The sequence below is a fragment of the Pelophylax lessonae genome (assembly GCF_965119305.1).
Source record: "Pelophylax lessonae genome assembly, chromosome: 11".
Classification (NCBI taxonomy): domain Eukaryota; kingdom Metazoa; phylum Chordata; class Amphibia; order Anura; family Ranidae; genus Pelophylax; species Pelophylax lessonae.
In genome coordinates, this window is record NC_138778.1 from 231,784,800 (window position 1) to 231,797,418 (window position 12,619).

General features: G+C 46.5%; 1 protein-coding gene across 1 annotated transcript in view; it reads right to left on the minus strand.

The window, feature by feature from the left end:
- BPTF (bromodomain PHD finger transcription factor) overlaps positions 1-12,619 on the minus strand; it is a 109,017-nt gene that overhangs the window by 5,832 nt on the left and 90,566 nt on the right. Inside the window, exons 25-30 of the mRNA XM_082272102.1 lie at positions 11,266-11,348; positions 10,962-11,187; positions 10,101-10,876; positions 4,053-4,226; positions 3,385-3,577; positions 1,618-1,702 (exon numbers count right to left, since the gene is read on the minus strand). Of these exons, the coding sequence (XP_082128228.1) occupies positions 1,618-1,702; positions 3,385-3,577; positions 4,053-4,226; positions 10,101-10,876; positions 10,962-11,187; positions 11,266-11,348 (1,537 nt within the window). The remainder of the gene's footprint in view (positions 1-1,617; positions 1,703-3,384; positions 3,578-4,052; positions 4,227-10,100; positions 10,877-10,961; positions 11,188-11,265; positions 11,349-12,619) is intronic.

Consider the following 12,619-nt stretch of genomic DNA (forward strand, 5'->3'; position numbering starts at 1 on the left):
GGAGGCGCGCTACCGCGCGGTCACGAACCCCCCACGCATGTGACCGGCGGACCCGATGTCCGCCGGTCACTCGTGATCGTCGGGGGGAGAGGGAGAAAGGCAGGCGGCTGATGTAAACAAGCCGCCTGTCATTCTCCCCTGTGTAGAAACAGTGATCATACAGTTCTACTATGTAGGACCGTTGATCACTGTTCCTACAGCTCAAGCCACAGCCAATCACAGTTAGAATCACGCCCCTAGGGACACACACAGCCCCTCCCTCTCAAAAAAAGTTAACCCCTTCACTACCAGTGTCATTTTACAGTAACAGTGCATATGTATAGCACTGATTACTGTAGTAATGTCACTGGTACCCCCAAAAGTGTCACAAATGTCAGTCAAGGGTCCGATCTGTCCACCCCAATGCCGCAAAAAAAAAAAAAAAATAATAAAAAAAAAATAATAAAAAAAAAAAAAATTGCAGATCACCGCCATTATGCGTTAAAAAAAAACAACAAAAATGACAAAAATCTTTCCATTTGTTAGTAAACGCGATAACTTTTGCGCAAACCAATCAAAATAGGCTTTTTGCGATTTTTTTTACCAAACATATGTAGCATAAAACAAATTGGCCGAAAATGTTAAAAAATTTTTGATTTTTACATTTTTTTGGGGGAATTTCTTATAAAAAAATGTGAAAAATATTGTTATTTTTGCAAAATTGACACTTTTTTTGTTTATAGTGCGTGATCAAAAAATCGCACAGGTGATCAAATATCACCAAAAGAAAGCTCTGTTTGTGGGGAAAAAAAAGGACGTCAAATTCATTTGGGTACAGCGTCGCACGACTGCGCAATTGTCCGTTAAAGTCACGCAGTGCCAAATCGCAAAATAGGCCCTGGTCAGGAAGGGGGTAAAATCTTCCGGGGCTTAAGTGGTTAATAATTGAGGCCAATGTCAGGACTGTAAAGGATAGATTTCAGATATTTGCTGCTGTGAGAGGCCAGGCCGGAGTCCAGCCGGCACGTCTATGTGACAAGGTTAATAAAACTCGTAGAACAACTGAGCAAACACTAATTGAGGGTACAGTTAGGAACATTCCAGGTCTGTGTTTGTGTTTCCTGTTATCCCGGGGAGAGCAATAAAATGTCAGCCTTTAGAACGAGGCTTTTGTGATGTGAGCCACTGGACTGTGATAAACGGCGAGCCTGGCAGGACAACAAACAAACAGCCAATGGCTTTACTGCGCTGTAAAACTTGCACGACCTCTGTCTGCTCCCCCCCCCAGCAACCTGAATTTCACCAGACAAGGCTCGCGTCATGATGATGGCGAAAGGCAGAGCGCCGCTGGCGCCCGACCCCATTCCGAACATATTCAACGCGCAGAGTCTATAATAATTCTATTGTATGCGGCCAGCAATCCGTATCCTGATCACAAATACACCCAGACCTCAGATTACACCATAGAAGGAGACCGCCATACAACAGACAGACACTCATACTCGTCTAACGCCTCCCCCCTACACACCGACATAACATTTCATTACTATAGAAAGATGCAGGACTACCTGCACTGACTTCATACTATCTGTGTTGCCTGTAGCAGCAACCAATCATTTTACAGTCTGCAGTACTTACCCATTGGCTCCTTGATCACAGCATAATAATCAGGGGCATCTTCAGGATCAACAGCCTCCAGAAAGGGCCAGGCTTCTTTATGAGTCTAGAGGAAAGAATGACAGTGATAACGGATTAGGGAAGCTGGTCATGTGACCTGCTGAACATAACAGCGGCCATTTTGGTGCAGGATTGCAGCATGTGTTAAATTATAGGCAATCTTGACAATTGAAATAGAAATGCTTAACCACTTGCCGACCGCTGCATGACTATATACTGCGGCAGTCAGCCCCCTACAGGCAAAGTTACGTAGGGGTACGTCGCTCGCCCACACGCCTGTAGGGGGCAAGCGCACACCGCAGCGCTCCCGCCCCCTCTAGTTCCCTGCTGAGCCAGCGCGTGTGACTGGCGGCTCTGATGGCCGCCGGTCACTCGCGATCTCCCGCAGGAGAGGGAGAAAGGCAGACGGCTGATGTAAACAAAGCCGCCTGTCATTCTCCCTGAAGTAATCACAGAGGCTATGTGATTCCCGGTGTCTCTTTAACCACTTGCCGACCGCCTCACGACTATATACTGCGGCAGTCAGCCCCTCCTGGGTAAAGTGACGTACCGGTACGTCACTCGCCCACAAGCCTCTAGGGGGTGAGCGCGCCGCCGGAGGCGCGCTCCCGTCCCCGCTCGTCCCGATATCCCTGCGCGAGTGACCAGCGGCTCCGATGTCCTCCGGCCACTCGCAATCTATCACTGGAGAGGGAGAAAGGCAGGCGGCTGATGTAAACAAAGCCAACTGTCATTCTCCCTGAAGTAATCACAGAGGCTATGCGATCCTTCTATATAGGATCGCATGTCTCTGTGGTTACTTCTCCAGCCACGCCCCCCAACAGTTAGAATCACGCCCCTAGGGACACATTTAACCCCTTGATCACCAATAAAGTTAACCCCTTCCCTGCCAGTGTCATTTTTACAGTAACAGTGCATATTTATAGCACTGATTCCTGTAGTAATGTCACTGGTACCCCCACAAGTGTCAAAAATGTCAGTCAGGGGTCCGATCTGTCCTCAGATCCTCAGTCCCGGCATGGTTTAGGAGATATTTGCACTGCATGCAGCCGCTCACGCGAGCGTCGCATGCGCTCTGAAGGTCCGGTGGACCTCCAGCTTTCCTTGCCGGAAAATGACTCCCGCACGCATGCGCAGGAGTGACGTCATCGCGGCTCCGGCCAATCACAGCGCCGGAGCCGCCGAACCCGGAAGAGATGCTGAGGGATCATGTCAGCTCCCACAGCGGTGTCCGTGTCGGGGCTTCATTCTAATGTAATTCATAATGAGCTAGTATGCGATGCATACTAGCTTATTATGCCTTTGTCTTGCAGGGTTTTTTTTTTTTTAGGTTTACAAGCGGCAATAAGAAAATGTAAAAATAATAAAAAAAAATAATAATAATAATCGCATACAAATAAATTGCATAAAAGGTAAAAAAAACTTATATAAAAGTATGTGTGTAGGCATACAGATCAAAAAAGCACTTTATATGATGAAAATACATGTGACAATCTGAAAATGTAATCAAGAGGAGGAATAGCAGATGGGCAGAAATATAAAAAAAAAATGTGAAAAAAGGGGCGAGGAAAGGGGGGGGGGGTAAGATGAAACAACGATGAAGGGGGGGGTGAAGGGGAGGGGGAACAGGGGTTAAAAAAAAAAAAAAATAGGGGGGAGAAGTATAGGGAGGGAGAGGGGGGGGGGGGGGAGAAAGTGAGAATCCTGCCACCATATGAACCAACCTACCTGCAGCGATCTCAGGAAGCGCTTCAGTCCTTCATAATCCTTATCTGTAAGCGGGCTTAGAACAGTCATGGCATCCTCAGTCGACTGGCATTGCGGGCACACGTACTCATCTATTAAATCCGCCTCGCTCTGTAATATCCCGACGCAGCGTCCGTGGAACCAGTTCTGGCAGCGATCACAGCCAATATAAAATCTGCGCACACCAAACATAAATAAGTAAAAGACAAGGCGGGCATACAAAAAAAAGAGCTAGACATATGGCAGTGTGATAGGATATCTAAAAGGAGCATCTAAGGTGCAGGTACGGTGCTCCCTACACAAAGCTGGACACATCTAGAGCTGCAGTACACGTAGCCAAACAGCAGAGGCCACCAAAGCCCCCAGAAGATGGAAGCCCTTCCATAGCTTGTTTCCCCAGACAGGAAGCAGATAATAGATATGATGCTCAGAAGTTATCAGTCCAGAAAACATGCATCATATATAAAAGGAAGATCCTTTACTACCAGGGGGACCTGGGATTGGCAGGGGCCTGCGCCCCCCATGGCAGGAAAGGGGTGAGAGCATGCTCTGGCCAGGTTAATAAGGGAAGGCACGAGACAAAGCATCTACCGCACAGGACCAGCGAGCGCTGTCTAGTTAGTGCATAAGAAGTTATCACCGGAACTCACTGTGAATCGTCATAGGGTGTCCTGCAGATACAATACAACTCCTCACTGCTGCCCTCTTGTGACCGTTTACACTCATTACAGATGTACACATCCACTTTCTTGGCTTCCGCCTCTGTGATGCCAACACAATCTCCGTGATACCAGTTAGCACAAAGCTCACAGCCAATATAGAACCTAGAACACATTCACAACACAACGACACGACAAAGGTCATTGCAGAGAAGTCATCCTGGCTGTCACAGCTACATAATTAAAGGACAGGCCACACAGCTAGCATGGATGGCAAATTGCTGGTAGGAGGGGGGAGGGGGGAGGAGGGGAGGCGATCATTCCTCCGAGAACACAGGGGGAGATGCGGCATACATCTTTACAATGAATGGAGATGAATGACTCCTGTTCACAAGTGACACAGATCCACAATGATGCCAGAAAACACTATATACTAATCTATCTCCAACACTACAGATATTGCAAGGAATCGGACCACGCCAAGTTAGCTCACAGCACCACATATTATATTTTAGTATAGTATAGCAGTGGAAAACCAAGGGGTGGGGGTTGCCTTCTAAGTAAATAGACTATATAACAGGTGCAAGGATTTGGGGACAATGTTAGTCACACGGGCCATGCTGACAATTCTATATAGCGTTCTAAAGCGGCATTCCAGGAATTTAGCTACTTTGTAAAAACCGCAGGCATACCATGAGGTGCCTGCAGCCACGCAAACTTATCTCAATTATTACATTTCTGGAGCTCTAAGGCTGCTCACTGTGGTCTCAGTTCCTTCAAAAGCAGAGTTGCTGGAACTGCTGTGCCTGCCCCTCCTTTCCTACTGCCCATTCACAGAAGCTTTTGTATTGGGTGAACTCATTCACAAAATACAAAGGCATCTGTGAATGGGAGGCGGAGGGCCTAGCTGCTCTGTGTGCTTTTCTCCTCTAACAGCCAGTTTATCCTGACCCTACCCTCCTCCTGCCCAATCACACAAGCATTTGTAGTATGTGAACTCAATCACAATATACAAAAGCTTCTGTGAATGGGAGGCATAGCTGCTGCGTGTGCTTTTCTCCTCTCACAGCAGGAGTGTATCTTTCCCATTCACATAAGCCTATGTAGTATGTGAACTCAATCACAAAATGCAAAGGCCTCTGTGAATGGGAGGCATAGCTGCTGTGTGCTTTTCTCCTCGCACAACAGGAGTGTATCTTGCCCCTTCCCATTCACATAAGCCTTTGTAGTATGTGAACTGATTCACAAAATACAAAGGCTTCTGTATATGGGAGCAGGAAGGCATAGCTGCTCTGTGTGCTCTCCTCTCACAGCCACAGCATATCCTCGAGGGAATGCACTAAACTTGTCACATATGAGTAAGAGAGATAAGTCCGGGAGGTGACATGCACCTAATCGGACTTAACCCATAGTGTGGCTTCACCATCTGCAAAGTTGAAGAATTCCTGGAAATTTCGGTTTTAATGGTTCATTCACATCAAAGTGAGCTGTCAACACGGATGATTTTTTTATTTTTTAAATACACCACATCACAACCCAGAGCACTGTGGTGTGCAACAGGGCCGGTGTGTTGCAGTCCACTGTAAATGTGCATTGAGGCACAAACGACAAAGGATAGCAGTGCAATGCAACGTTAGCTATAGAGTCCATTACCCACTCAAGTGGATATAGGAGGAGTTCCCTGTAGTGCATTTGCACATTTTTCCCAGCAAGGAGTATTATCTCCATGGGTTAGAAAGGCTGGATTCATCTCTTTTTCATGGATAGTGTAGGACCCACTGGTAATGGGGTACTTTGACACAGTAGTGGGCTTGAGCATGATATGGCCATATGGTGGGACCAAACCCCCATTTTTATTTATGGACTCTCTTCAGATTTGGTAGTAATTTCCTTTGCATTTGCGCGCTATTCTTTTTTAATATACATTACCCATGACATAGGTTATAACGTGTTGTGCGGTGTTATTGGGTTGTAATAACCCGAACCCGGAATGGGCAGGTAACTTGCATCATTGATGGGCACTGTTGGGGCTGCACTGATGATCATATACAGGTCTCCCCTGGGCAGGGATGTTGTACACAATTCTCACTGGTGAGCTTCTGCAGGTCCACCGACTCTTGTATTGTTGTCAGATTGTAAAGCCATTTAACAATAGGGAGAGCAACCTTACCTATTCACTAACCGAGATATCAGCTAAGCAACAACATAGACAATCTGCATGCGGCTACATCCTAAAATTAGGGGACCTAAAGGTAGTCTACGGACCACAAGCAGGAATCTCAGACATCACTGTAGAGGAATCCCCCGCATGACATGAGGACAGGAATGGAGACAAGCATAGCCACATGCAGGAAACACAGATACATGTGGGCTTCATTCAGATCAATGAGCACGCTGATGTGTGTTTCCAGAACAGGATAAAAATAACATTGCTGAACCTTTACAAGACCACAACCCCTTTCGTCTGTCATTTGCCTCCTTGACCAGGGTAAGGTGTGATGGCCAAATATCTCACAGAGGCACCGATCACCACGGGGGAGGGGGGGGGGGGGGGGGGGACAAATCTTACTTTAAACTGGAGACTCCATGCAGGACACAAAAAACAAAATGAGCCCAAATCACAACAAGAATGAGAGTGACACGCATGTCGGGGGACACATGAAAGATAGTGTCATGGCAGACAGGATGGTGGCTCTGTCAACAAGGTGAGATCTCACTTACCTTCTCCTGTCCTAAGATATCCGTCCCTGATACAATAAGTAGTAGCGGTTACACCATCACATCAATGTGGAAATACATCTCTTATTAAGGGAACCTGTCACCTATTACCTGTCTTGAGTCAAAGCCCCAGATCCATCACCTAAGGCTGCCAGGCTCACCTCCCCTCCCCAGCAGCAGCACCTGTTGTGACCTGGCTCCCCAGGTAAGCAATGCCTTGGAACAGGAAGGACAGTCTTCAGTGATGGTTCTGGAGCTTCAGTTTAGACAGGCGTGTAAAGATCTGACAGATTCCCTTTATTACAAACTTCACTGGGGTGGTTAGAGGATATGTGGTCTCCTAGGTGTGCCCTGACAAGGCTTTTATAGCTGTATAAATGACAATTTGTCCCCCCTACTTCATGAACAGGTCTCCCACGAACAGAAATTAGGGGGTTCTTCCCAATGGGGTCACCGATATAGTTAACAAAACTGAGAAAATTAACAAAAGGATTTAGGCTTATATAAATAGAATAATAGAATACAGCTAATGCATAATAAAGCTAAATTCAACTAATTTGGTCCTTTGTAAAAAGTGAAGGCACACTTTGGAGTTAAGTTCAAAGAGGGGCATGACTGTTGCGTTTGAGAGAAAATCAAGGGCGGAACGTGTTGCGTTTTATATATATATATATATATATATATATATATATGCAGAGGGGCATGACTGTTGCGTTTGAGAGAAAATCAGGGCGGAACGTGTTGCGTTTTATATATATATATATATATATATATATATATATATATATATATATATATATATATATATATATATATATATATATATATATATATATATATATATATATATATATATATATATATAATATATAATATATATGCTGTATTTCTGGGAGCCTGACACTGATGTTTCAGGTATAAAACATCCTGTCCCTTCCCTCCTACTGCCCAATCACAGAAGCCTTTCCATTATGTAAACATATTCACAAAAAAACAAAGGCTCCTCTGAATAGGCAGCAGAGGGGAGGGTTGGGTGTAGCTGCTCTGTGTGCCTCTCTCACAGCCCCAAACGTCAGTGTATGCTCTGGCAGAGCCATAAACCGGTCAGATATAAATAATAGATACACGTTCAGGAGATGTGATGCACCTCCTTGGACTTAACTCATAGTGTGCCTGCAATTTTTACAAAGTGGCAAGGGTTCCTGGAATTCAGCTTTAAAGCTAAGTGCCAGAAAACTGAAAAGTTCCTTCTTGCAGTTGTGCTGCACCCTTACTTCAAGGGTGGACTGCTCGTTTTTACCTAGGGGGCCTGTGCAAAGCAGTTTTACCCACAATATTCTCCATACTGGTCCCTGCAGCCTCTTCTCCCCTGCATTCTTGTAGTCTAAGGTCATCAAGACCAATGCACAACACACAGACTTGCACTGGATGTGAGGATGCAGAGAAACCGTGCACAGCCAGAGCAGAGGATCTGGTAAGAAAGTGTTTTTCCCATCCCCTAGATTAAATAAGCAGTTAAACTTTGCAGTGCAAGCTCAGCCCTTACTGCACGGAAGGACTATTTCATTTTCCAGAGTTCAAATTTCAATAATAACCCTTTCCCAAACTAAAGGAAAATATTTAAAAATGAAATCAGATACAGTGTTTACCACTGCTTCATTCAGCTGGACTGTAATAAAGGTCAGCAGTGCTCTATACTGGTCAACTAAAAAACACACTTTGGAAGGTGTTTGGACATGTATGACCCCAGATGCCCATCTGGCCACCTCCTGAGGGTGCTTGGACATTTATGATCTGACCACCTTCTGAGGGTGGTCTGACATGTATAACCTGGCAACCTTCAGAAGGTGTTTGGACGTGTATGATGTAATCTCTCCTAGAGAGCACTTGGACATGTATGATGAAGTGTCCTTCAAAGGGTGCTTGGACAAATATGATGTATCGTCCTTCAAAGGGAGCTCAGACATGTATGGTGTGGTCTCCCTCAGAGGGCGCTCGGACATGTATGGTGTAGTCTCCCTCCGAGGGCGCTCGGACATGTATGGTGTGTAGTCTCCCTCCTAGGGCGCTGGGACATGTATGGTGTAGTCTCCCTCCGAGGGGGCTCGGACATGTATGGTGTAGTCTCCCTCCTAGGGCGCTTGGACATGTATGGTGTTGTCTCCCTTGGACATGTATGGTGTTTTCTCCCTTGGACATGTATGGTGTTTTCTCCCTTGGACATGTATGGTGTTTTCTCCCTTGGACATGTATGGTGTTTTCTCCCTTGGACATGTATGATGAAGTGTCCTTCAAAGGGCGCTTGGACATGTATGATGTAGTGTCCTTCAAAGGGAGCTCGGACATGTATGGTGTTGTCTCCCTCAGAGGGCGCTTGGACATGTATGATGTAGTGTCCTTCAAAGGGAGCTCGGACATGTATGGTGTGGTCTCCCTCAGAGGGCGCTCGGACATGTATGGTGTGGTCTCCCTTGGACATGTATGGTGTGGTCTCCCTTGGACATGTATGGTGTTGTCTCCCTTGGACATGTATGGTGTTGTCTCCCTTGGACATGTATGGTGTTGTCTCCCTTGGACATGTATGGTGTTGTCTCCCTTGGACATGTATGGTGTTGTCTCCCTTGGACATGTATGGTGTTGTCTCCCTTGGACATGTATGGTGTTGTCTCCCTTGGACATGTATGGTGTTGTCTCCCTTGGACATGTATGGTGTTGTCTCCCTTGGACATGTATGGTGTTGTCTCCCTTGGACATGTATGGTGTTGTCTCCCTTGGACATGTATGGTGTTGTCTCCCTTGGACATGTATGGTGTTGTCTCCCTTGGACATGTATGGTGTTGTCTCCCTTGGACATGTATGGTGTTGTCTCCCTTGGACATGTATGGTGTTGTCTCCCTTGGACATGTATGGTGTTGTCTCCCTTGGACATGTATGGTGTTGTCTCCCTTGGACATGTATGGTGTTGTCTCCCTTGGACATGTATGGTGTTGTCTCCCTTGGACATGTATGGTGTTTTCTCTCCATCAAAACTTCCAAAGTGGAGCAAACATGAGCAGTGTAACGATGACATCAGGTCATACACTTACCCATTGTTAAGCCAGAACAAGTTTTGAAAGAGGTGCTGTGTTAAACTATCGAAGATCTGATAGATACCCTGGAAAATATCTGGTGCCATTCTATGACAAAATCACCCAATCAGGTTGAAAATCAGCCAGGTCAGGTGACTCATCTACAAGAAACTGCAGTTCAGACTTCTATGCAGTGCCTTCATTTTTTCATACCCAGTAAACATGAGCAAGGTCCGAAGGTACAAATACTCACTTGGATTCGTCGTAGGGCGTCTTGCAGATGCAGTAGATTTTGTTGTCTTTCTTGGAGTCTTTTGAGGTAGTGGATATCATTTTCTTTTTCTTAGACTTGGAAGGAGGGGACTCTTTCTCCTCTTCTCTCTTCCTCTTATGGGAAGGCAGGCTGGTGGAGCCAGATGTTGGGGAGGTGGGGGTTGCCTTATGGGTTGTTTGAGGAGGTGAAGGTAGAGGTGGTGAGAGCAATTTAGATGGTGGTGGTGAGGGCAATTTAGAGGATGGTGGCGGTGAGGGCAATTTACATGATGGTGGCGGTGAGGACAATTTACATGATGGTGGCGGTGAGGACAATTTACATGATGGTGGCGGTGAGGACAATTTACATGATGGTGGCGGTGAGGACAATTTACATGATGGTGGTGGTGATGAGGGCAATTTACATGATGGTGGTGGTGAGGGCAATTTAGATGATGGTGGTGGTGGTGAGGGCAATTTAGATGGTGGCGGGGAAGGCAATTTAGATGACGGTGGCGGGGAAGGCAATTTAGATGACGGTGGCGGGGAAGGCAATTTAGATGACGGTGGCGGGGAAGGCAATTTAGATGATGGTGGCGGGGAAGGCAATTTAGATGATGGTGGCGGTGAGGGCAATTTAGATGATGGTGGTGGTGAGGGCAATTTAGGTGGTGGTAGCGGAGGCAGTGGGGTAGCAGCTGCAGCAGCCGCAAGAGCTACTGCCTGGGCTCTCTCTTTTTCTTTCTTAATCTTATTCAGGTCTTTCTTTAGGTCATCCTGAAAAACATTTCAAAGTATTGAAAAAAAAAGGCTAAGCACTTCCAAGTTTTGAACCGTTCTCTACAGCAGAATGTCTTCTCACCTGGACCTCAATCTGCAGCTCTTTATCCAGCAGCGCTCTCTTCTTCAGGATCTCAGCCTTCAGCTGCTCTTTGTGTTTGAAGAGTAGGGCGGAGAGCCGGCTGGCGTTCTGCTTGCTCTTCTTTTGCTCTACGCTCTCCTCCCGCTTCCTCTTCTTAGCCGCCTGCTTCTCCTCTTTGTCGATTTTGTCCAGGATGTATTTCATCACCTGGTTACACACGATCATCCTGGAAAGCAGACAGACACTGTAGCGTTACAGACTGTTAAACTCGACAGACAAATAAAAAGACAAGACAAATTCAAACCTCTGATTCTCCTCTCTCTCCACCGGCGTCATAATTTTCTTCTGTTTCAAGTGTTCAATGACTGCATTCTGCTTCATCACCACCTGACAGATGAAAACAGAGAAGTCACAAGTGGCCGATTCCTACCTCACCCGGCAGCCAGCGGGGTTCATCCACCGCTTTCCTTGTTCCTGGAAAGGTTTTAAAAATGAACTGCTCATCCCTTGCAGGTCACCATTAGCCGTGGATTTTGGGGTGATGATTGTGTGCCATATGCAGTCGTGTTTACAATAATACTCAACAACAGAACCCACTTCCAACCAAAATCGGTTCCTCTACTAGTAGGCGCACTGGGCATGCTTTTACCTTTTTATTTTGAATGGTATCAGTGTGTTGGTGTGTTTTTACATTTGAATTTGCCGCCGGTTCCAATCCCCTGCGAACGTCACGTCGCAGGAGACAGAAGCCGGGGCACGGAGACGATCGGGAGGAAGATCCGCCGCGAGACACCGCCGGGACACATCGCTGGATCCCGGTGACAAGGTAAGTAACCCTGCTTACAGGATCAAGCAATGCTTCTGGCGGTACCCCGAGTGTGGCTCGGGGGTACCGTTTTTGGCTCTGAAATGTAACCCCGAGCCACGCTCGGGAATACCGCTAAAAAGGCTAAAGCCCTACGCTAGCGCAATTTTTTTTCCCCGAGTTAGGCTTTAAATGAAAAATAATAAAAATTCTTCCCATACAGTGGGACTAAAGGTGATACTCATCTGACCCACCGATCTTTCAGAAAACCACACTCCCCTCCCCACCCCAACAGTTCAGCATTGGACCGTTCCGGTCTATGGAGCGGGCTGACGGCATTTTTCACCTTTTTGCAGCAGCGTTTTTTTGGCATTTTTTTAGCAGAACTATACTCCCACAAAAGCTTATGCCTCAAAAACGTTTTTAAACACTGAACAGCCGCTTTTTTTCTGCATTTTTTAGCTTTTACCAGAGTTATTGCCGGTTCACACTTCTGCGATGCGGGAACGCTGCGAATATGCAGCCTGTTCCCGCATCACATCCGCACATCTGGCAGTTCACACTGCCATATGCGATACGCAGGGGGTGTCAATTAAAGTGACATCCCCAGTTGCGATCGCATATCGCAGTGCGATCTGCAAGTACGCACAGAATCCGATCGTACAAGTGTGAACCACTGTGCGATCCGATTCTACTGCGGCTCAAAGAAAGCCTCATGTGCGTGTTTGGTGCGGATACAGTGCGAATTCAGTGTATGGCTGAACTCGCATCCGCACATCAGATCGCATGTAATTAGGAGCAGTGCGCTCCGAATTACATGCGATCTCCACAAACACGGATGTGTGAACCGGGA